The 22,411-nt window shown below is 38.1% G+C and overlaps 2 protein-coding genes across 2 annotated transcripts; both read left to right on the top strand.

The window, feature by feature from the left end:
- Positions 1-2,121: 2,121 nt before the first annotated feature.
- Positions 2,122-6,311, top strand: pld6 (phospholipase D family, member 6; the record flags this gene model as incomplete). Its single annotated transcript, XM_056245149.1, has 3 exons — positions 2,122-2,366; positions 2,449-2,672; positions 5,980-6,311. Coding segments are annotated over 3 exons (732 nt in total), but the record flags the coding sequence as incomplete, so codon positions are not given.
- A 1,193-nt stretch (positions 6,312-7,504) lies between these two features.
- Positions 7,505-21,820, top strand: rab3da (RAB3D, member RAS oncogene family, a). The gene is made up of 5 exons (XM_056245150.1): positions 7,505-7,753; positions 11,691-11,927; positions 18,514-18,632; positions 18,845-18,969; positions 21,104-21,820. Exons 2-5 carry the CDS (start codon positions 11,691-11,693, stop codon positions 21,289-21,291), a joined length of 669 nt encoding a protein of 222 aa, XP_056101125.1. The 5' UTR covers positions 7,505-7,753; the 3' UTR covers positions 21,292-21,820.
- The last annotated feature ends 591 nt before the right edge of the window (positions 21,821-22,411 follow it).

Raw genomic sequence — 22,411 nt, 5'->3', positions numbered from 1 at the left:
ATGTCTCAGCAGAAAGAAACCAAGATGTCTTGGCAACTGCATAGGCCTATATGTTTTGGGGGTTTTTTGTCACAAAAAAAATGCTTATGAAATAGAATAGCATTAAAGAGAAATCTTTGGCCTACTTTCTGAGAACTAACGAATATTTCATTAATATTTTCATTAACAGATGCAAAAACATGGTGTCTTAGTCCTATACTGTTTTATATGGACATCCTTAAAAGATCTACTGACAAGTGCATGATACAGTGTTTGATGGTACCATAACATTGAATGATATTGGACCACCATGGCATCCTGTTATTCCAAGGCTCTTCAGAGAGGCGGCCTACAATGGAATTGCCTTAGCAAGTAGGCTAAGCTACATATCCATCTCCAAAAAACATAGTTATTATATGGTACTTTTTTGTCAATTTTCTTTAGAATTCTCTCAAATTTCCCTCTTCTGCATTTTGAATATAAAACATTATCTTTTATTATAGATAATAAACATTCAAATTTAAATTTACGCAAATGTGTCCTCTATTTTTTACTCTGAAAATCTGTGAAGTTGTTGTGTCACAAATCTTCACTAGTAAGAGCCACTGACACTCTTTGAAATCTCTGCAAGGGGCGGGAACAAATTTGCCCATTTTGTGATGGGAGGTCCGACTAATTCATACTTACAATTTCAAAGAACCACATAATAAAAACACGATTCAGTGAATCGTTTACGCCGTGACGCAATAACATCACCACATGTTCACCGCGTGTTCATTTGACACTGGCGTGTATGTGTCTATGGCTGGCATTTACGAGCTAGACTTTTTAGAGTAGCCCTTGGCCAATTCTGTCATTTTACAGCTGTACTGTTTTTAATATGCACTGTCCTGGTAAATAAATAAATAATATACAAATAAAAACATTTGAGCATACTGCTGTTTATTGCCTACACCCCGATCCCCTCCCTCCCCCTGTTTGTCTATTTACATTTTTTTGGGTGAAAAAGGTCTTGCTCGTTGCAGTAAAATTCTATTTATTAAAACCAACGCGTTGAAGAAAAAAAAGATTCATTAAAGTAATACAACGCCGGTTAAATCGTCAATTCAATCCAATATGCAGTACTAGTCGTACATTTTCGCTCTTTGAAAACATGTGGGAAAGAAGTGCCTGTAAGTTGTTTTATTCGAGAACCTCGCGAGCCGATTCGAAGCGATTAGTCCCGTTTTGTGAACGTGTTCAACCGATTCATTGAAAAGATCCAACTCAAAAGAACCGAACTTGCATGTGATTTGCTTTGCTTTAGGATTCAGTGTCACTTGAGCTCTCGGCAGACATGTACCAACAGGTATTATATCAAAACATTCTCACATTTTGTGCTATAAATGTATTTTCGTACCTGGATAAATGACAATGCTATCAAGTACAAGTTTAATTTATCATATTAGTCGTTTTTCTGAATCGCGACCACGAGCGTCAAAGTGTAAGAGAATCCGTGTTTGCAATTAGCTTCAGACAGTTAACGTTCCGTTAAACATTAAACAACACTGAAACACGTTATTGTACATTCCTTGGACATTTATGGCAATTATATGAAAGCCACAATTTAAGATTTAATTGTTAAATTTCGGAGATTAGCATAAATCTGCAAGAATGATGATTGAATTATTAATTAACGCTTCAAATTATTACACAACCCTCTGGAATACTTGCTTCTCATTGGTCACTTACGTAAATCTGTGGTCTTTTGTTGAATGAACTATTGTTGTTACTGGCGACCGATTTCTTATATAACAGTCTATCTATTAAAATACATAAATTGACATGACAAAATCTCGAATAAATATTGTTTTGAGTTGAATTATTTAATTAAACAGAATGTTGCCTCTTGCCAATTACAAACAATTATTCCAGTGTAATAATTTGTAATAATTCATTATGCATGGGTCAAAATGTGTGTGGGTGGGCACGGACCATGCAGGATCTCTCCCCCCTGATGACGAGGGCCCTGATTTGCAATAATGACTGGCTGGTTGATCTTGTTTATGATCCCAACTGTAACGTTATGCGTCTAATGAAACGGTAGATCAAAAAGTTCAGGAATGTACAGTCTTTATTACTTTTTTTTTTTTGTTCCTAAAGTGTAATACAACGCTGCTTTACTTTTCTAATCCGTTCTTACTCTGTGTGTATTCTCAGATGTCATTTAAAGAGCTGGTGAAAGTGTTAGGGCTGGGAGCCGTAGCTTTCGTTCTGGGTGTGGAGTGGTTAGACTGGCTGACGCGGCGTCTGAGAGTCTCTCGCGGGCCCCTGAAAGAAGTTCTGTTCTTTCCTTCACCCCATGTCTGTGTCGAGCACCTGTTCACACGCCATAGACGTTTCCCCTGGTAGTTTGGTCCACTTTTTTCTAATCTAAATGTGTAATAATGTGTAAAACAACTCATTTCTCTTGCTTCTTTCGGCCCTCAGCGCATGTCCCCTCCCGCATGGCATTGAGACGTCCTTCTCCAGGCTCCTCGAGCATCTCCTGTCCGCACGTAGGTCACTGGACCTGTGTGTGTTCTCCTTCTCTCACATGGAGCTGAGTAGAGGGATTCTCCTCCTGCACAAACAGGGAGTCATTGTACGAGTCGTTACGGACAGAGACTACATGACCATCACTGGATCTCAGATCGGCACCCTTCGTAAGGCAGGTGTGTGTGTATTATTGCTGCTGCATTGCAAGTATGGACTTGCTACTGCTAATAATAGATACACAGACATGCTGACGTGAGCTTGTAAGATATACTGCTGCTACATGAATAGAAATGCATAAACCCCGTAGCAGATCATGGCAGGTGGAGCTGGGGAGGTAGAGGGGTTTAGAGAAACACTGATGGCTCGCTGCAGGACCAGTTTACAGCGAACACTGAACCAGACTTTTTAAATGTTGAGCAAATCTCATTAGCTTCAGGATCCGCAGAGGCCAATCAGCTTGTGCCGTGTATTGACTATTTAATTGCTTGCAGATTGCATGTAAAGGACCTATCAGACTGCTAGAAGATTATGTACACACAGACACATATACATACAGTATATGTGACCTGATCCAGCAAAATGAGTCACAGTGACCCAAATTTAAAAATTGAGATTTTGGTATTAATGGAAAGAGGAGACCATAAGCTTTCAATTGATATCCTAGTCAAAGTCATACCTTGAATGGTTGTAAAGATATACACATTTGAATTATGGTCGTCTGCCCTCTTTTTCAAATTGAAAACCTGAGAAAATCGCTTTTAAAGTTTTTTGCCCGTTTTTTGTTGATATCTTTCAAAATCCATTACATTTAAAGGGATAAACTATTTATTTTACAGCTTAATTTGACCAAAGACATTAATATATAAATGCTATTAAACCAGGCTGAAGCTCAAATTATTTTAAAGTTTTTATTTGAATAAATAATTTAACAGTAGGCCTACCTTTTACAAAAATGTACTAAAATCAGAAAGATTGAACAGAGGTGCTACATTGCTTGAGAGAGAGGGTGCGTGTGTGTGTGTGTGTGTGTGTGTGTGTGTGTGTGTGTGTGTGTGTGTGTGTGTGTGTGTGTGTGTGTGTGTGTGTGTGTGTGTCTCTCTGTGTGTGTGTGTGTGTGTGAGAGAGAGAGAGAGAGAGAGAGAGAGAGAGAGAGAGAGAGAGAGAGAGAGAGAGAGAGAGAGAGAGAGAGAGAGAGAGAGAGAGAGAGAGAGAGAGAGAGAGAGAGAGAGAGAAAGAGAAAGTGAGAGGCAGAGAGACAAGGAAACAGAGATCAAATAATGCTAGTCTATGCAATCTTATCTTAGTGTAGGCTAGTTGACAATAACATTGAACAAATTCATAACGGAGATACCAACAAATATTGGGTTAATCAAACACATTAATGGATTCTGCTTGCAGATAAATAGCTACACTCATTCACATTTGTCAATCACGTTATGTCAATCACGCGTGCACACTACGAAACTTTCATCCGTTATATAAAAACAATCGTAAGTTTTTCGCATCTTAGCAAACGGTGTTGAATGGTGTTTTGACAATTCGGAGCCACCGAATCAATACGAAAAAACGCATACGAAAAAAAACGCGGACTCAGTGTGCAATGGCCAGGGGGCTTGATGACGCTTTGGCAACTTTGCTCGCTTTTGACAGCGACATTTCTCAAATTAATAATATTTAATCTTTCTGAGGAGATCTGCTAGCTTGTTTATTACACAGAGCGCTCGCTGCGAGTCTGACAGGAGGGTGGCTGGACCAATCGCGTGCCGGTCAGTCGAAACGGCTTCCCATCGACAAATGATCAGCATTTGTGTACATTTCTAAGCTTTTTGATTGGTTCTATACAACGTGTAACACCATTTAAAGAGCAGAGATAAGGCTTGTTTGAGATGAGCAAAATCTGCGCAGAACCGATCACCGGTGATCAGCGCGAGATGCATGCCGGTTAGAAATGTGTCCGAGTGCGGTCCGCCTTGCTCTGATGTCATGCTGACGTGTGTCAAAAAACTCTCGCGACGGCAAGGCGCACGTGTCGGATTCTGCAGTCGCGCGCAGTTGCTCTCCACCGACTGCGCTGATCAAAAGCATGATGGGAAACGACTTGCTGACGGCACAGCTTAATGCTCATTGGTTTAAACAACCGTGATGTATTGTTCTCTTTAAAAATGTTTGATTTTAAAACTCTGATATCATGTTTTATGTGTATAAATTATGTGTGGATATTCCCAAACTCTCTGACAGTGCGATCTATGTGATGTAATTTTATTTTAATTTATTTAATAAAAACACATCTGTATTAAAGAAAAAATGATTGATAAACACGTAGGCCTATTTAAAATGGAATTAAATAAGTACTTTGGGTGTCTTGTTCATTATATTTATTTTCATAAAAAAGCAACAAAACTTAAATTACATCCAGTTTATTAGCAACACCGTGCACGAGCGTGAATCCCGTGAATCCCGCGAATCCCGCGATATCCGCCTTTGATCTCACAGGTGTCAGATCCACTGCGAGAAGCGAGATACCCGGCTTGCCTGCGCTTTCTTCACTCCTCCTCTCACTGCAGCCGCCTACTCTCGACTACATTTCAGGCGAGGCAAGGCGCATCTCAAACAAGCCTATTGTGACGTTTCAGGGGATACCTGGGAAATGCTCAGAGGTGACGAGAGGAGTTGAGAAAAGCAATGTTCATTTCCAGCGAATTTAGTAAAACTTTGTAAACTTTAATAGTAATTTAAATACCTTTACTCAATTATCTGGACTACGAAACTTTGGGAGATTATTTTTGAATGTCTGTTCTTTGAAATTAGCAAAAAAAAAAAAAATCTATTATTTCATTGTTTTTCCACATAATCGGCTCATATCTTAAAATAGAACGTTGTGACTTCCGACTCATTTCGCCAGATCGGGTCACATATGTGTTTGTGTGTAAATAATCTTCAAGCCAAAGAGTTTTTTTAGTCCTGAGCATTACTAAAAATTTAAACAACCACAGAAATGTCTCTGCCTTTTTAGAGTTTATTAATTTTCATTACTCTCCCAGGCTAAAAAAAATACATATTCCCTCATATTTCCAGGTTTTTAATGACTAAGTGAACCTCATTATTTTATTTAGCATTGGCCTGTCCTCACAACTGTGGAATGCAGTATGAAATTATTTATAGTCAGAACTTGTACGACTGTTGCAAAGTGGTAAAACTGTCATTCATACCTTGATTACAACAGCAGCACAGCTCGCACATGTTCTGTCTGGCTCAGCCTTTGTTATTTCAGTACACACACTGCTGTAACAAACTCTCACACCCAGGCAAACGCGGCCTGTGAAACTCACGGCCTGACGCATTAGTGCAGAATTAAAGGAGCTCTAGATGATTCACACACGGCGGGTTTGACAGATGTGTATAAATCGCATCTGTTGTTAATTTGCAAGTGGATTTGGAGCTAATTGATAGTTTCCCATCTGTTTGTTTTCACCTCTGTTCCAGGCATCTGTGTGAGGCACGAGATGAGCGCAGCTGTTCATATGCATCATAAGTTTGCATTAGTGGATGGCAAGAAATTGATCACTGGCTCCCTCAACTGGACCCTAACCGCAGTCCAGAGCAACAAAGAAAACGTCATGATTACAGAGGAGCCGGCGCTTGTACAGCCCTATCAGCAGGAGTTTCTGAGGCTGTGGGAGGCCAACGATCCGACCAATCACAAACCTCAAACCAAGTTGAAACCTAGTTTTGTGATTTCTGACTGACTGACTTGTTTTATGATTTTTTTTATTTTTTTTTAAATAGCAATTTTCATATTTGGTTCAATATGATTATTTATTTTTTTCAAAGATGTGCCCTAATTAAAAACTAGTTAAAATAAAATCTGCTCAAATAATCCATAGCTCTGCTTATAAACATCTTGGTGTGTAAAACAAGCTGAAACCTGTGTGTGTGTGTGTTTTATAGCCATGCTTTAGATTGCTCAATTCCTGATGGCGCTCGCCTTTGTGTTCCTCTTTTGTGACTAGGAGATTTTAGATAGGCTTGTTTCTGTACCTACTGTGTGTATCTGAATATCACATAAAATAATAAGTATCTTTAAATAAAAAAGATATAAAGAGACTTAATGTACTGAAGGATTTATTAAAAGGAATAATAATTTACTCTATTTGTGTTGGCTTGTAATTGAGTACAAGCAGCTCATAAATTGTTGATACTTTTACATTTGTATATATATATATATATATTGTTTAAATTGTTGCTTGCTTTAGTTGGGCTAGTATTTTGGAATATGCAAAAATGCTTTAATCACTAACATGATGCGATTTATGCTTGGTTTTAATAAAAAGAACATAAATTACATTGGTAATGTAAAAATACAAAACTGAAATGTAGGTTTTTTTTTAACTGAGGACTTTACCTCCTCATTTCAGAACACCACACCACTATATATATATAGCCTTATGACATGTTAAATAATAGACGTCTCCGTGATGTATGTGTGCTATCAGGGTATATGTGTGTGTGTATGTATAATATGATATATATATATATTAATGTGTGTGTAACATTATATATATATATATATATATATATATATATATATATATATATATATATATATATATATATATCACCTATGACATGTTAAAGTCTCCTTTTTCCCAAGTAAATTTATGTTTGTCAGTTGCCGTTATTTTGTATAGCCCGTGATGATTAAAAAGTGGAGAATGGACATTTGTTAGTCTATCAGCGTTAAATGATCTTTCTTATGTACATCGTGTAGATTCATAACAAAGCTTGTGGTAATAAACCTACAACTGTAGATCCTGCTACTTTTTTCACCACTTTTTGAGATTGCTAAGGGCAGCCGTTTGACAGAATGACCCGTATGTAAGTGGCAGATGATAATGCTGAGTGTGTCTGACTGACAGGAGACCTGTTGATTGGCTGCTCAGTGAGTTCAGCTGGACGCTCGCCAAGGCCACTTGCTGATCTGGGAACAGCCATCGCCCTTTCGACGAGCCGTCAGCACACACAAAAAAAAAACTGGTCGACAGCCAGGTCTCTGCAGACATCAAGCTTCTGGCTTTGCAACGCCCCTCTGAAGGGAAGGGAATACTCGGTTTTAAACCCGATAAGGCGAGTGAGTGAGTGGACCATTTCCAGTGTGTTTTGCTGGAAAAGTGAAACTGGATGTCCGGAACCAGCTGAGGAAACGCGCAACATCAACTTTATAGAGTAAAATAAACACCTCTAAGAAGCGACAAATAAGGTTAGTCACCATATTATGTTTGTGCCCGAAGGATACGCATTTTTCATTAATCGTTTGCAGTAGAGAGATATATGAAGATGTCCATATGGGAGCATGACTGGAACCGTTTCAAATATCTCTATTTCATTTTCAACCTCAGAATTGAGTTATTGATGACATGATCAAATTCATATTTTCTGAGTGTGTTAGCTGATGTTGTGTTTGACAGATCAGTAGATTTCATAGTTTTAGGGTGTGTGATATGCTGTTTGTGATCTAATCTAACTTGTCATTTAATCTTAATCTTAGCCTGCATGCGCAAAAGGGTTTCCATGTCATTTTATTTCAAATTGCAGTGGCACAACAGCATTGTGTTCATTCATGTGTGTAAGGTGTGTCATATCCTGGTAACTCCCTCTTCAGGTAATTTACAGGTGTTAATGTGATCACCTCTTTCTCATATGCTTGAGCAGGATGTTAATACTTGTTCAGTAAGGTCGTTTTTCTTATAAGGAAATGGGTGTTTATGGGAATAATTTAGGGTGAATTCAGGTTGATGGGGACACTTGTCCCAAGTCATCTCAATAGCAAAAAGTGTCCAAACCACCCTGAATTCACCGCATGTCATTCTTTACTCATCCTCATGTTCAAAAACTGTATGGTGTTGTTTTTGTCTGTGGAACAAAAATGTAAGGCTTTTCGAAGAGTCTTAACGTGTTTATGTCTGTCAGGCTCAAAAGGGGCCATAAAAAGACCATAAAATACCATAAAAGTAATCCTTAGGATTTAATAATTTGTATTTCAAGTCTCCTGAAGTGATATAACAAAGTTTTCTGTGACAAAGAGGCTGAAATTTAAGTAGTTATTCACAGAAAATCATCAGTCATACATACCAGTTTGTTGTTAACTTACTAGGTAAAACTATATTGAAAATCGTTTTTGTTAATTGAAATGAAGCTAAAATATAAAAATGATACAGGCCTAATATAAAAAAACTTAAAATTAACTTAAAAAATTTGAACTGAAAATGTGCAAGTTGAAGTACTAAAATGACTAAAACTGAAATAAATCTAATTGCTAAATGTCAATGTAAATCTAAATTAAAGCTAAATAGGACAAAAAACTAATAAAAAATGAAAAAAGCACAAAATTACTGAGCAAAAATAACATCTGAGTCAAATAACTGCATCATACATTATCACAGGATATACACAATAATGATAGAATCTGTATTTTCGGGTGAACTCTTTCCCCTATTCTTATTACGTGCTTCCCACTTTAAGCACTGGTTTCTGTCCAGAATGAATTGTGCTGAGCTGGTCTCTGCTGTTATGGCTCTGAATCAAGGAAAGATCCTCACTCAGCATGTCTGATGCGCAAAGAAAGAAAGAGAGAGATAGATGACAGTGCAAGAAGAATACTTTAACTACATGTCAGAGTATCAATGGGGCTTTAGATAATGCCAGGTACACACTGCACGATTTTAGCCCCGATTTTAAAGGGTTAGTTCACCCAAAAATGAAAATTCTGTCAGTAATTACTCGCCCTCATGTTGTTCCAACCCCGTAAGACCTTCGTTCATCTTCGGAACACGAATTAAGATATTTTTATGAAATCTGAGAGCTGGATCACTCCTCCATAGGCTTCTTCAGGGATTGAACTTGCCGGCCTCGAAAAGTTATTAAAGACATCGTTAAAATAGTCCAAGTGACTACAGTGGCTCAATCTTAAGTTTATCAAGCGACGAGAATACTTTTTGTGCGCAAAAACAAACAAAAATAACGACTTTATTTCAACTATTCATTTCCTTCTCTGTGGGCCTCGAGTCAGTTCACTAGTGTAATAGCGTAAGCTTCTGTTGTTGTACGTCACACGCATCACGCACATGACCAGCGTTGGCCAATAGTGAGCCTACGTGTGACGTAGCTCTACGGAATCACACTACGTTAACTGACTCGAGGCCCAAAGAGAAGGACATGAATAGTTGAAATAAAGTCGTTATTTTTGTTTGTTTTTGCGCACAAAGTATTCTCGTCGCTTGATAAACTTAAGATTGAGCCACTGTAGTCACTTGGACTATTTTAACGATGTCTTTAATAACTTTTCGAGGCCGGCAAGTTCAATCCCTGAAGAAGCCTATGGACTAGTATGGAGGAGTGATCCAGCTCTCAGATTTCATCAAAAATATCTTAATTCGTGTTCCGAAGATGAACGAAGGTCTTACGGGGTTGGAACAACATGAGGGCGAGTAATTACTGACAGAATTTTCATTTTTGGGTGAACTAACCCTTTAACTAGCCAACAGTTTTGTGGAAATTGTGATAAATGACCAAAATCAGAGGCAAATCAGCACTGGGTGAGTATTGGAATTAGCATTAAGCTAGTACAACCATTGTTTTGCTGCATCCGAAATCGAATACTTCCCTACTATATATAGCATGTGAAAAACAGTATGCCAACAGAGTAGTATGTCCGAATACATAGTATTCGAAAAACAGTAGGTAAAGAGTCCCCGAATGACGTAACTGATGCTGGAAGTCACATGATAATGATAAGTTGTAGTGACAAATTGGGTTCTCCCTGAAATCGGGTTTCCTTTAGGACCCCAAGCAATCCCATTGGTTTAAACTGCTTTTAATAGGTACTCTCTTAAGCGCCTGATTACAATTCCTCCAAAATCATGTTATGATAAATGCTGTTTCAACTACATTATAACGACCATTTATGTCTCTATTAGTTAGCTTATATACTAGGATAGCATACAGATAACCGGTTAGCCTGATAGCTTAGTTTAAATACACACATTTGCACCATATATTCTTAATCATCTTTAATGTAATTATGAGTTAAATTAAGGGTTAAATATCCAAATATTTCAGTTTCAAATAAAACTAATTAATGATGTTCAATTATTCACTTGATAGGCTGTTATTATTATTTAGTAATTAACAGTTAATCAAGTGTAAAAAATTACGTTCAATTAGTTTTATTATGCACTAATGTGTTTCCGTACGCATAATATAGTAAGCTAGGCGAATTCTAAATTAATATCATTCATATTTACTTGACGGTTTGGGTAGACCTGATTTCGAGGGAGGAACGGCTAGTTTCGTCTTCTCTATGACATCACGCACGTCGACGGCAAGCAACGATTGGTTGGGAAGAAATGTGTTGTCACATGTCCACGACACGAGTCAAGTGTTTAGGAGTTGAGATCGCATAATCTGACACTGTGACTATTGTAATTTTAAGGTGATCAGCTAACCTAGCTAGTTCTTTTTATTGTTGGCATTTTAATCCAATTTAAATGTTGTAAATGTTAGTGAGAAGAAAAATAAAAAACTTTTAGATATCAATCTGCATATGCAATGGACATTAGTTATGCTCGCGTCTTTGAAGGTATCTTTAGTAAAACGCCTCTATATTTAAGAAGCACATACAAAATACCTGAACCGGAAGCGATGGAACCTGTTTTACAAAATATGGATGTTTTTTGCACATAACTCCCATTACTTTAGTGACATCAGCGACAACTTGGTTACGGCCAATGAAATTTCAGGAGGAGGAGTCATAGACCTGCAACAAAGCATCAGCAAGCATGGCTTCTGCAAGCAACCAATCTCTTCTTCATATTCCTCTTATTCACTGCAAATCAGCACACAGACGACTTGGATTGCAAGCTTCTTGAGGGATACTGATTTTAACAGGAATAAATCCAGTCTCGCACGAGTTGTTTTACGTTATTTCCTGTGTCACTTCACTTCTTGGTTGTGAGTTTGTAGACCAGCATAAATGAGCAAAAGGGTCACCGCATTCTCAGGGCCCAACATATGAAGGTGGTTTTCTTCTGTTTAGATTTGCTGGAGGGTTAGAGAACCGTAATTCATTAAGCTTCATTGAAATTGGTGACGACATAGCTTGTCTCTCTTACATTTTGACTTTTCCTCCACTCCTCTAGATGGCGTCGGCCAACGATACCCGTAATCAGACGCAGGTGCAGAAGGATGTGGCCGATCAAAATTTTGACTACATGTTCAAGCTCCTCATCATTGGCAACAGCAGTGTTGGAAAAACTAGTTTTCTGTTCCGTTTCGCTGACGACTCCTTCACCTCTGCGTTCGTCAGCACGGTCGGCATCGACTTCAAAGTCAAAACGGTTTACCGTAAAGAGAAGCGAGTCAAACTCCAGATATGGGTGAGTGTGGAAGATGAGACATTAAAGTCGTTTATGTAGCTTGCATGAGGATGGTGGGTAGTGCCTATATATTTGTTCATTCAAAGTCTAGACAAAAAGTGGTGTGCATATTTTGAATTTGTTTTTTCTTCAGTGGTATATTATTGTGATATCAACTATTTTAGATGTACCTGCCCCTTTAAATGGCACATAAAAACAAAACAGACTGTTGCTGGATGCTTTAAACATTGATATGATATTTTTTTCTCTCTCTAAAGGCTCGTAAACACCGGGACGAATATCGGCGCGCGTTATTCGCCAGCGTTTTTCAACGTGTTTTTTGTGTACACACCCAAGCGATTTTCGCTGACGATGAGCCGAGTGGACATGCAAATTCATTCCCTGACATTAGATGGCGCCCATTTGCTCTGCAATAGTAATACCACTCAATAACATTCTCTTTTATTAAGATTTAGATGTAGTCGCTGTCGCGTTTGTCATATAGTTCTTTATGTTCCGACACCAACGAGACCAGCAGCTCTACATTCATCTCGCCTTGCATCTTCCTCGTCTTATTTCTTCCCGGCAGTGTAGACGCTACTTGGCGTATATCTTCTTCGCCGTTACCTATGTGTGCTCGGCAAGACCGTTTTGTGTTTGAGCGCCCCCAAGTTGTGTTTTACTGTAACTTCAGAAGCTCCAGACACGTGAGCAAAAGCGCCAATCTCATTGGTCGGATAGTTTTTGACGCGGCGCGTCAAACTAAAAAAACGAACCCGAGGCGTTTTTTAAAAAATTACGCTTTTACGCGTGGCGTTTTTCGCGTCCGTGTGCACACTCACATTGGCGCCCTTTGTTTAGTCACGAGACGTTAAACGTCGGCGAATATCACGCGCGAAATTCGTCCCGGTGTGAACAGGCCTTAAGTGTGCAGTTATTGGTCAGAATAAGCTTGGAAGTAGACCAGACTTCAATAGAGTGCATTAGTATCGCCCACTTTTTAGTGGCATTTATTGGAAGTCTTTTTCCCATAGGAGTTATGGTAACTTAAAAAGGCCAGTAGATGGCGATGTCACTTTGTAAAGAAACACTATAGACCCGCAAGCACATGACGTCACCTTTTTTTTATTATTACAAATTCGTGTTTTTGTAGTTTACACAAAGTTGATAACGGTATCGTTTTCAAAAACTTGCACTTTGAATCCCGTTTTCAAAAGTTTGCATTCTCAAACTCAAACAACGGCCAAAACGCATACAAAGTTTTTAGTTGAAAACGGTATCATATAAACGGCCCCTAAAAACTAGGATGGTAAAGGCCCGTTCACACCAAGGACGATAACTATAAAGATATCGCTCTAAAAAAATTCTCAATATTAAAGAATAGCAGAGTTCACAACACAGCTATAACGATAACGGAACAGAGAAACGATATCGATAGAATCACTTTCAGAACGATTCTATCCAGCTGATGAACGATAAAAACATTGACAGCCAATCAGAATCCATCCTGCTGTATCCAACGAGCTCGAGCATTTAAAGTGACAGAATAAACGCATTGAATAAACAGAACAAAATCGTCTGCTGGTGTGGACGCATGCTAATATAGTTATCGTCATGGTGTGAACGGGCCTTAAAGGCTTTAGTGAGGGCACAATCACATGAAGCATTGCAAATGACATAATTGAATTGAAAGACATAAATATAAAAAACTATTCATTTAAAGATGTTGATTGTGTATATAGAAACAACTAATTTTACCTTAATTTCAAAATATGTATACGGAGTGAGCGAGCACTAAAGAGTTTTTTTTGCGTGATTTGCTAATTAAAATTTTCTGCCTGTTTGAGATTTCTCTGCAGAATTATGGGTATTGTAGTTTTTCACCAGCAAATCCCACCATTATACATGATTATTTTAACAATAGGTTGAAATAATGTGGACTGATGAAAAAAATTGTATACCATCAATTAACTACCTCATATAGCTCACAGTAGGACTGTCTTTTTAAGTTATTGTTAAAAAAATAAATAAATTGGGATTTTTTCCTTCCGAAAACCGACTGTTGTGCTTTAGCCTGGCTATGTGAGTCTTTGGTGCAATGCTTTTAGTTGCCAGAGTTTAAATGCATGCAGTTTCATTGCAGGTATATTGGAAGAATAATGTCAGTTCTTTAAAATCTGGTATTATTCATATTTACAGTTTAAGCCAGAAAAGAAAGACTTGTTATTGCCAAAGTCGAATGCTGTGAAAAGAGGATCCACTGACCATGTGTCAGTATGACTTAGTAATACTTTGATCAAGATAATCTAAGTGGTTTGTGTGTGTGTGTGTGTGTGTGTGTGTGTGTGTGTGTGTGTGTGTGTGTGTGTGTGTGTGTGTGTGTGTGTGTGTGTGTGTGTGTGTGTGTGTGTGTGTGTGTGTGTGTGTGTGTGTGTGTGTGTGTGTGTGTGTGTGTGTGTGTGTGTGTGTGTGTGTGTGTGTGTGTGTGTGTCTGTGTGTGTCTGTGTGTGTCTGTGTGTGTCTGTGTGTGTCTGTGTGTGTCTGTGTGTGTCTGTGTCTGTGTCTGTGTCTGTGTGTGTGTGTGTGTGTGTGTGTGTGTGTGTGTGTGTCTGTGTGTGTCTGTGTGTGTCTGTGTGTGTCTGTGTCTGTGTCTGTGTCTGTGTCTGTGTGTGTGTGTGTGTGTGTGTGTGTGTGTGTGTGTGTGTGTGTGTGTGTGTGTGTGTGTGTGTCTGTGTGTGTGTGTGTGTGTGTGTGTGTGTGTGTGTGTGTGTGTGTGTGTGTGTGTGTGTGTGTGTGTGTGTGTGTGTGTGTGTGTGTGTGAGAGCAATGATGGTTAATGTTACAAAACATCCAGACCAACCCAAACCAGATGGCCCCCTGTGGGACACACACAAACAAACACACACACACAGGGCAAAATCCATTTTTTGAGGGAACCTTTAGAAAATAAAAGCCATAAAATCAAATTGGTTGTGCTTTTTGACCGTCCAGACCCGCATCCATCTGCCTTCTGCACTGAATCACTAATTGAATCAATACTGAGACAGGATGTTGGCCCAGTGCTGCCAAATAATGTTTTATGATCTGGTGTGTGTTTTCGTGGCTGCATAAGTGTTTTAAGTCTGTTTGTTAAATTCTGTAAATTCCTTTGTTTTGAAACAGTAATTTTAGATGTTATTGTTGTTGTTCGGCCGTTCACAGCCGCAGCCGTCCTCGACAGAGGAAGCGACAGTACTTTCTGTTGATGAAAGGAAGTGGGTGAGAACGTCTCAAGAGGTGTTAAGTAGCATTTTCCCAGAATGCACCTGTGTGCTGATAACCCACCATAGAACAACTCCAGTAATCTGAAATTCACTAGAATAGAGTGTAATCTAGTAACTTGATTTTTTACATTACATGTGCAAAACCTGTGGACACAATGCTAGGATTGTGGGTAAGTTGCTAGGACGTTACTGTGTGGTTGCTAGGGTTTTCTAGGTAGTTGCTAGGGGGTTGCTTGCTAGTCCAAGTTAGAGTCCACCATCAAGTCAGATGATATTCTGCCTCTTCAGGTATTAATTAAAATTTTTATAATACGGCAAGTGAAAATTGTAAGTATGATTGATTAGAAAAGCCGAAGGAAAATGATGTCATGGCGAGGCTGATGGCACAGTCCCAATTGTTGAATCATATTGCACTATTGCTTTAATCATACATTAGACCAGAGGTTCTCAACTGGGTTTGCTTCACGACGCATATTTTACATTGGATATCAAGTGGTGACCCAATGTGCTACCAAAAGTATTTACCGTACAAAAGTTAATTGAACAAAAATTGAACAGTATTTGCATTGCATTGCATAAAAATGTGATTAACTGAGAATTCATACTGTCTCGTCGCCGATTCAGCAGCCAATCAATCGCTTCTTACTATCTACTCTCGCATTTATTGGGCCCTCCTCCTCCTCCCCAGCACCACCTGTCTAGATCTGCTACAGGCTCTCTTTTGTCTTATCATATAACCTTAAGGTTTAGCAGAGCAAGTCTTCGTACTAGATCTAGTCTGCCAAAACTAAACCTACTTACATTTCTCATTCATAAAATGTGTGTAACAAACTACTCCGATGGTTATCAGGACTGAAATGTAGTTTTCTCCTCCCTTTTAAAAATTGATGCGCCCATTTATTTTTCTATCTTAATTATTAACTATATTGATATATATAGTTAGTTAGTAATATATATTGGTTAGTTGCATTTTATTATTTGCATTTAGCACTTTTCCCCCGGCTGTACCTGTAGAGAACCACTGCATTAAATCCTCTTTACTGGTTTCCATCTTCTGTCGCCAAGATCCCAGAGCGCAGTCCAAGCCTTGTGGTGTGTACATGTGTTTGTGTGTGTGTGTGTGGTGTATTTAGTGGGTGCGGAGGAGCAACATTAAGTGTTTGGAAATGTTTAGTTAATAATCAGTCATGTTTTATTGACTATATTTCTATAGCAGTGAGTAAGAAGTCAAATAATCAAATGGTGTTTGTATTGTTGTATCTCCATACATTATGTTTAGTAGACTTTCAATTACAATTTAGACATTCTAACTAACTATAAGTAACTTTACAACTACATGTCAACTAACACTCATTAGTATTTGTAAACTTTTAGGTTTAGTATAAGTTGTTGCAAAGTTACTTATAGTCAGCAGAATGTCTACTGGGGAGCATCAAAATAAAGTGTTAGCAGATATTAAGCAGACAGATCTACTAATACTCGAATGACTGGCAGTTGACAACATGACAGGTAGTTACTTATAGTTAGTAGAATGTCTAAAGTGGATTACCGAAATAAATTATCCATTTAACAGCCTAAATAATCTCATTCTTTCATGAACTTCAGGATACAGTTCAAAGTTCAGGTCAAGACCTCTGAGATGGAAAAGGCCTAAATCCTTATTTTAACAGGCAAGGCAAGTTTATTTATATAGCACATTTCATACACAATGGTAATTAAAAGTGCTTTACACAGAGGAAATTAAAATAATCAAAAGAAAAAATAAAATAAAATGCAGTACAAACAGCTTAGGGGTGTTTAAAACGAGCGTATTTTCATGCAATGTTAATTGTATATAATAGTTTGCCATAACATTCTGTAGTAGTCACCAAAAAAAACTTTTTTTTTAATTTATTTTTTATTATAAACTCTTGGGACACTAAAGTGTTTCATATATTTGTTGAAAGTACCGTATACAGTTTGTGCGTGTTCTCATTTGCATGTACTCTCTCTCTCTTGTTTACTTTAAGGAGGAGTTCATCATTTAAAGGCAAGGGCGAATGTAATTTGAGGCATTTCGCTATGAAGGAAGAGCAAATATTACGCATTACATAGGGTTAGTCATCACAGTGTTCTGTAGATTTAACTGCTGTATTGACACAGTCATGGACATTGAAGAATCATTTCCTGGCTTTAAAGGTTGCTTTCGGATCAGAATGAAGCATGTAAGATTGCATAGGCAGAAATGGTTCATTTGTCTTTGTTATAAAGTTAGTCGTCATCGCGTGTGTGTGTGTGTGTGTGTGTGTTGCAGCTAGCACATCTTATCTCTGTTGAAAGAAGGGGCTGAGGCTTTTGTTAAGCTCCCATTAGTTTGAACTCAGTTCTTCTCCTAAAGTACAATACGTGCATATATACAGCCCTCTAACAGCTGCCCAAACCAAGAGTTACCATGGGAACCTTCATAGGTGAGGTCACAGCATTCTAAATCAAGTCAAGGCTTTTCAGTATCATGGAAACTAATCAAACGTTGCCTAGTTACCAGATTAACATGGCCGTTAACCTCTAAACCCCCTGAGTTTGTTTCATTTGCATTGCATTTACTTGAATAATTAAGTTTCTTTTTTTTTTACTTGCACTTAGACATGCATTTTTAACAGAAATTATCAAATATTTAAGATATGTTTGAATTAATGGGGTAGTTCACCCAAAAAAACCCTAATTTACTCACCGTCAAGCCATCGTAGGTGTATATGACTATCTTCTTTCAGCCAAACACAATCGGAGTTTCCTATATTAAAAAAATATCTGGGCTCTTCCAAGCTTTATAATGGGAGTGAATAGTAACTGAGATTTTGAATCCCCAAAAAGCACATCCATCCATCATAAAGGTAAGCTTTGCTGCCAATATAAAATGATCATTTTCAATATCGCTGTGATTTTAAATGCTTTTTATTTGCCCATTAAGTTTACTAAAGATGTAATTAGAGTAGTTGTGTAAGTTTTACATACATTTTACATGTAATATAGTGTTTTATTAAAAATGTATATATGTGTGTGTATATATATATATATATATATATATGGCTTACGCCTTAAAAATGTAGTTGCACATAATTAATGGTGAAATATCCTATTTATTTTTAAGTCTGTCAGCACTCTACTGAAATATTACATTCTTCTAGCGAGAAATAACAGCAAACCAACCATAGAGAAAAATAACTCGTAAGGTTGACAGACTCAAAGCATGTAAAGCAATGGATGGTTTCTGCAATCCATATGGTTTCAGCTATTCAGTGTTTTGGGAAGTAATGCTTAGATGTGTTTAATGGCTATATTTAGGATGCTTGTATGTTGTTTCTCAGGACACAGCAGGGCAGGAGAGGTACCGAACCATAACCACAGCGTATTACAGAGGGGCCATGGGCTTTCTGCTAATGTATGACATTACTAACCTAGAATCCTTCTACGCCGTGCAGGACTGGTGAGTTTACTTTATTTATAGTCTTAGTAATAATAATTATTTTATTTAATACCAATCTGCTATGTCTCTAGGTAGTAACTCAAAGTGAGAGTGATTGAAATGTTGTGTGTTTCTTGTTGAAGTGCCACACATTTTATAACGGCCACAAAGAGGACACTCATGAGCATGTCAGTTCAAAAGTGTGTGTGTGTGTGTGTGTGTTTTTTTTTCAGGGCAACTCAGATTAAAACGTACTCGTGGGACAACGCTCAGGTGATTCTGGTGGGGAACAAATGTGATCTGGAGGACGACAGGCTGGTGGCCAGAGAGGACGGGCAAAGACTGGCTAATGAGCTAGGCATGTTACGCGACAAAAGAAAGCATTAGACACACACACACACCCACACAAGCCTGTATATAAAGACTTGAGCATGCAAGGGTCTAGAATTGACCTATCGGTAAGCCCCTCCCCTCGAACTCAGATGAGCCAATGGCAGTTTCAGTTGCGAGGGGCCGGACATCTTTAGGTTTCAGCGCCATAGAGAAACATCCAAAGCTCTCATCAGTTTTATGGTGTTTATGCTACAAAAATGGTAAAACCATGTGCCTAGGGTACTTGTAACACTGATTCCAGGTATCCTGAGAGGATGGGCATGGGTATTCATGTATTGAATCACCGTACTGTGCATGCGTTCGCCAGAGCGTTTAAAAGTATGATAAGATTTGCGCAGTAACCTCTGTTTGTTTGTCCGAGATAGTAACAGTAACTAAGGGGGGCGGGGCTTACCGATCGGGTCAGTTATGTTTTGTTTGCAATCCCTCCCAATCATGGGTGAATTTTACTGGCTGAAAAATAATTTCTAACTTGCTATGCCATTATGCATTATTTTTTATATAGCTGTAAATGCTGCTTTTATAATATGTACCTTTCTTGTCCTTTTGTAGTTCCAGTCCCCATCCACTTCCATTATATGACATTTAGTTGCATGGATATTCTGAAAAAACAAATACATTTTTCTTTTTTCACATAAAAAAGAAATCATACAGATTTGGAATGGCTTGTTAACTTGCATAATGACAGAATTGTATGTTTTGGAGGCGAACCATTTTAAAGCCAAGTTCTACTCTCCTTCGGTGCTTGGCGAGTGTTAATTTTGGACCCTGCGCAGGGCACGTCACCCTCTGAGTTTCCTCTGTGCTACACAGCCTTATTTGGACAGAAGAAAAGACAGGACGAAATGCTATGAATGATGCAGGCCTTTCAAAGTACCGAAAGCAAATGTGTTGCTCAGAGGGTGTATACTGACATTTATTGCTCAATAGATGTTAGATATGAGTTATGACATTATATGTAGTGGATGACTATTATAGATTGGATGGAGGATATAAAACACACACACATACATAACTGCAGTCATTTTTATGTTTCTAGCATGTTATATGTTTGGCAACAGTTCTTCTAACCCTAATTGATGGAGTGTGAAGCTTTTCATTTCTTAAACAAACATGATGAAAGACACATCATGTTCATATTCCAGGATGACAATGTCAAGATTCATCAGGCTCGGATCAAATCGGCTCCTCTTGAGTCCAGATCTTAAATTCATTGAAAGTCTTTGGGATGTGCTGGAGGAGACTTTACAGAGTGCTGGACTCTTGCATTGTCAATACAAGATCTTGACCAAAAATGTATGCATCTCTTGATGGAAATAAATGTTGTGATGTTATGAGGTACATCAGTTTTTGGTACACACTCCATCAATTAGCCAAACATATAACATGCTAGAAATAATAATCACTGCAATAATGATCCAATCATTGATTCTTAAGCATTTGCATTTAAATCCAAACAGCGAAGGGCAGTGTGTGTGTATATATAGTGTATATATATACAGTACATAAAATAAACACATTATACTTGCTGACATTGATTTTGTAACACTAGGTTAGTGAGTGACTAGAAGATCTAACGGCTGGATTTGCAGATGTTTGTTGGCATTTAATATTTATTAGATATGTAAAAAAATTGTTTAAATGATATAAAAGCTTATATCTGACAGTATATGGGGGAAAAAGTAGTATAGCATTTGCGTTTCGTTTATTTGAACTGTTGATGTCGGAATGAAACTGAATTTTTCTACAGTATTTCATCAAAAAATAAGAATAGTTCATTTTGATTTCATGGTGACTTTAAACAAAAGCACAAGCAGTAAACTAGTGAAGATGGAGAATGGGAAGCTCCTGTGCGTCTGTCAAAATAAAAGTCCCACATTAGATTCTTAAACGGCCAAACAGAAAACTTAATGCCAAATATCAGCTGGCCACTAATTATATGTGTAGAATGTTTTTATTCTGCTTGTAAAAATTATATTTTTAGATTAATAAACCATACAGTTTTATTCAAATCTGATTTTATTTCACATTTCATATTTTGTGTATAACTCGAGCTGTCTCCTCTTCTGTTTCTCTCTTTCTCTGCCGTCTGTTTGCAGGCTTCCAGTTTTTCGAGGCAAGTGCAAAGGATAACATTAACGTTAAGCAGGTGTTTGAGCGGCTGGTCGACATCATCTGCGACAAAATGAACGAGAGCTTGGACGGAGACCCCAGCATATTAACCAATCACAAAGGCCCAATTCTGCAAGACACGCCCCCTGATGGACAGAGCGGCTGTGGATGTTAATGATCCTCTCTCAACAAACACTCCATACTTGAAGGCAAACATTCACACACACATGCACACACTCCCTCTCTCTCTCTTACTCACACGTACACCAGAAGAAAAACTCTTTCAAGCCAATATATACCTAGTATGAAATGCCAACCAAGCAGTAAGAATCCAGCATAAGCCCTTTAAAATGAATAATCAACACTTCAGTTACATGAACAGGCCCCTCAGGGATTGAATGAAATGGGACGGGTTTCCCTTTGCGGGATGTGTGGCTGCTAATACACTGAACTGTGATGAGAAAAGCTGGGAAAACACTGCATGAAACCGCAGAGCAGGATTTAGAAATTCACATGCCAAAGTTTCAACCGTTTCAAACTACACCAGTGTCTGTTTACATCATGCTCAGAAAAAAATTGTCATTGTGAAGTAGCTTTGAAATGTATATGGATTATTTTAATGGATGCAAGGTTATGTTTTACTTTAATATAGGTGATGAAACATTTTAGGACTGCTCTGGAAATATCCAGTCAATATGATATTCAAACTTCATAGTTTTTGTTATTTGTTTAAAGTATGTCCTCAACTCATATTATATTTGTCTTTGGCATTTGCTTTGAATGCAATAAATTTGCTTCGCTGTGGACACTAAAAGAGACCCTGAAATTACTAATCACTTGATCCTGTGACTAAACCTGGATTCTAGTCAGTAAAGGGTCATGCTTAGGTCAGGAAAGTTAACTAAAGTCACACAAATGGTTGAAAATAGGTTACGAAAAGTTAATAATACACACACACACACACACTCCTGGGCCAAAAAAATAGCAAAATTTAAGCAAATATACTGTTTAAAAAGCCATTGCTGTCTCAGAAAAACATCAGACTAAATCAAGAATATGGGAAGTTGTGTGTGGAGCAATGAATCACAATGAAACAAGAGTTGCATGGTGATGCTCAAGAGCGGTGTCTTTGAAAATCTGCTGAGAAATAATAATAATAACTGTATCTCTACTGCATCTCTATCTCTCTGAAGCATCGAGGAAGATGTGTCATTTTTCAATAAGTCAATGCTCCTGCCCAAACTGCAAAGACAACCAAGAAGTGTCTTGAGAACGAGTCCATCATCAGACTCATG

This window comes from Rhinichthys klamathensis, unplaced genomic scaffold (assembly GCF_029890125.1).
Source record: "Rhinichthys klamathensis goyatoka isolate OS25496 unplaced genomic scaffold, OSU_Roscu_1.1 h1tg001597l_1, whole genome shotgun sequence".
Taxonomy (NCBI): Eukaryota; Metazoa; Chordata; class Actinopteri; order Cypriniformes; family Leuciscidae; genus Rhinichthys; species Rhinichthys klamathensis.
Note: the sequence above shows the minus strand (reverse complement) of the source record. Positions and strands in the feature narration are given on the sequence as shown.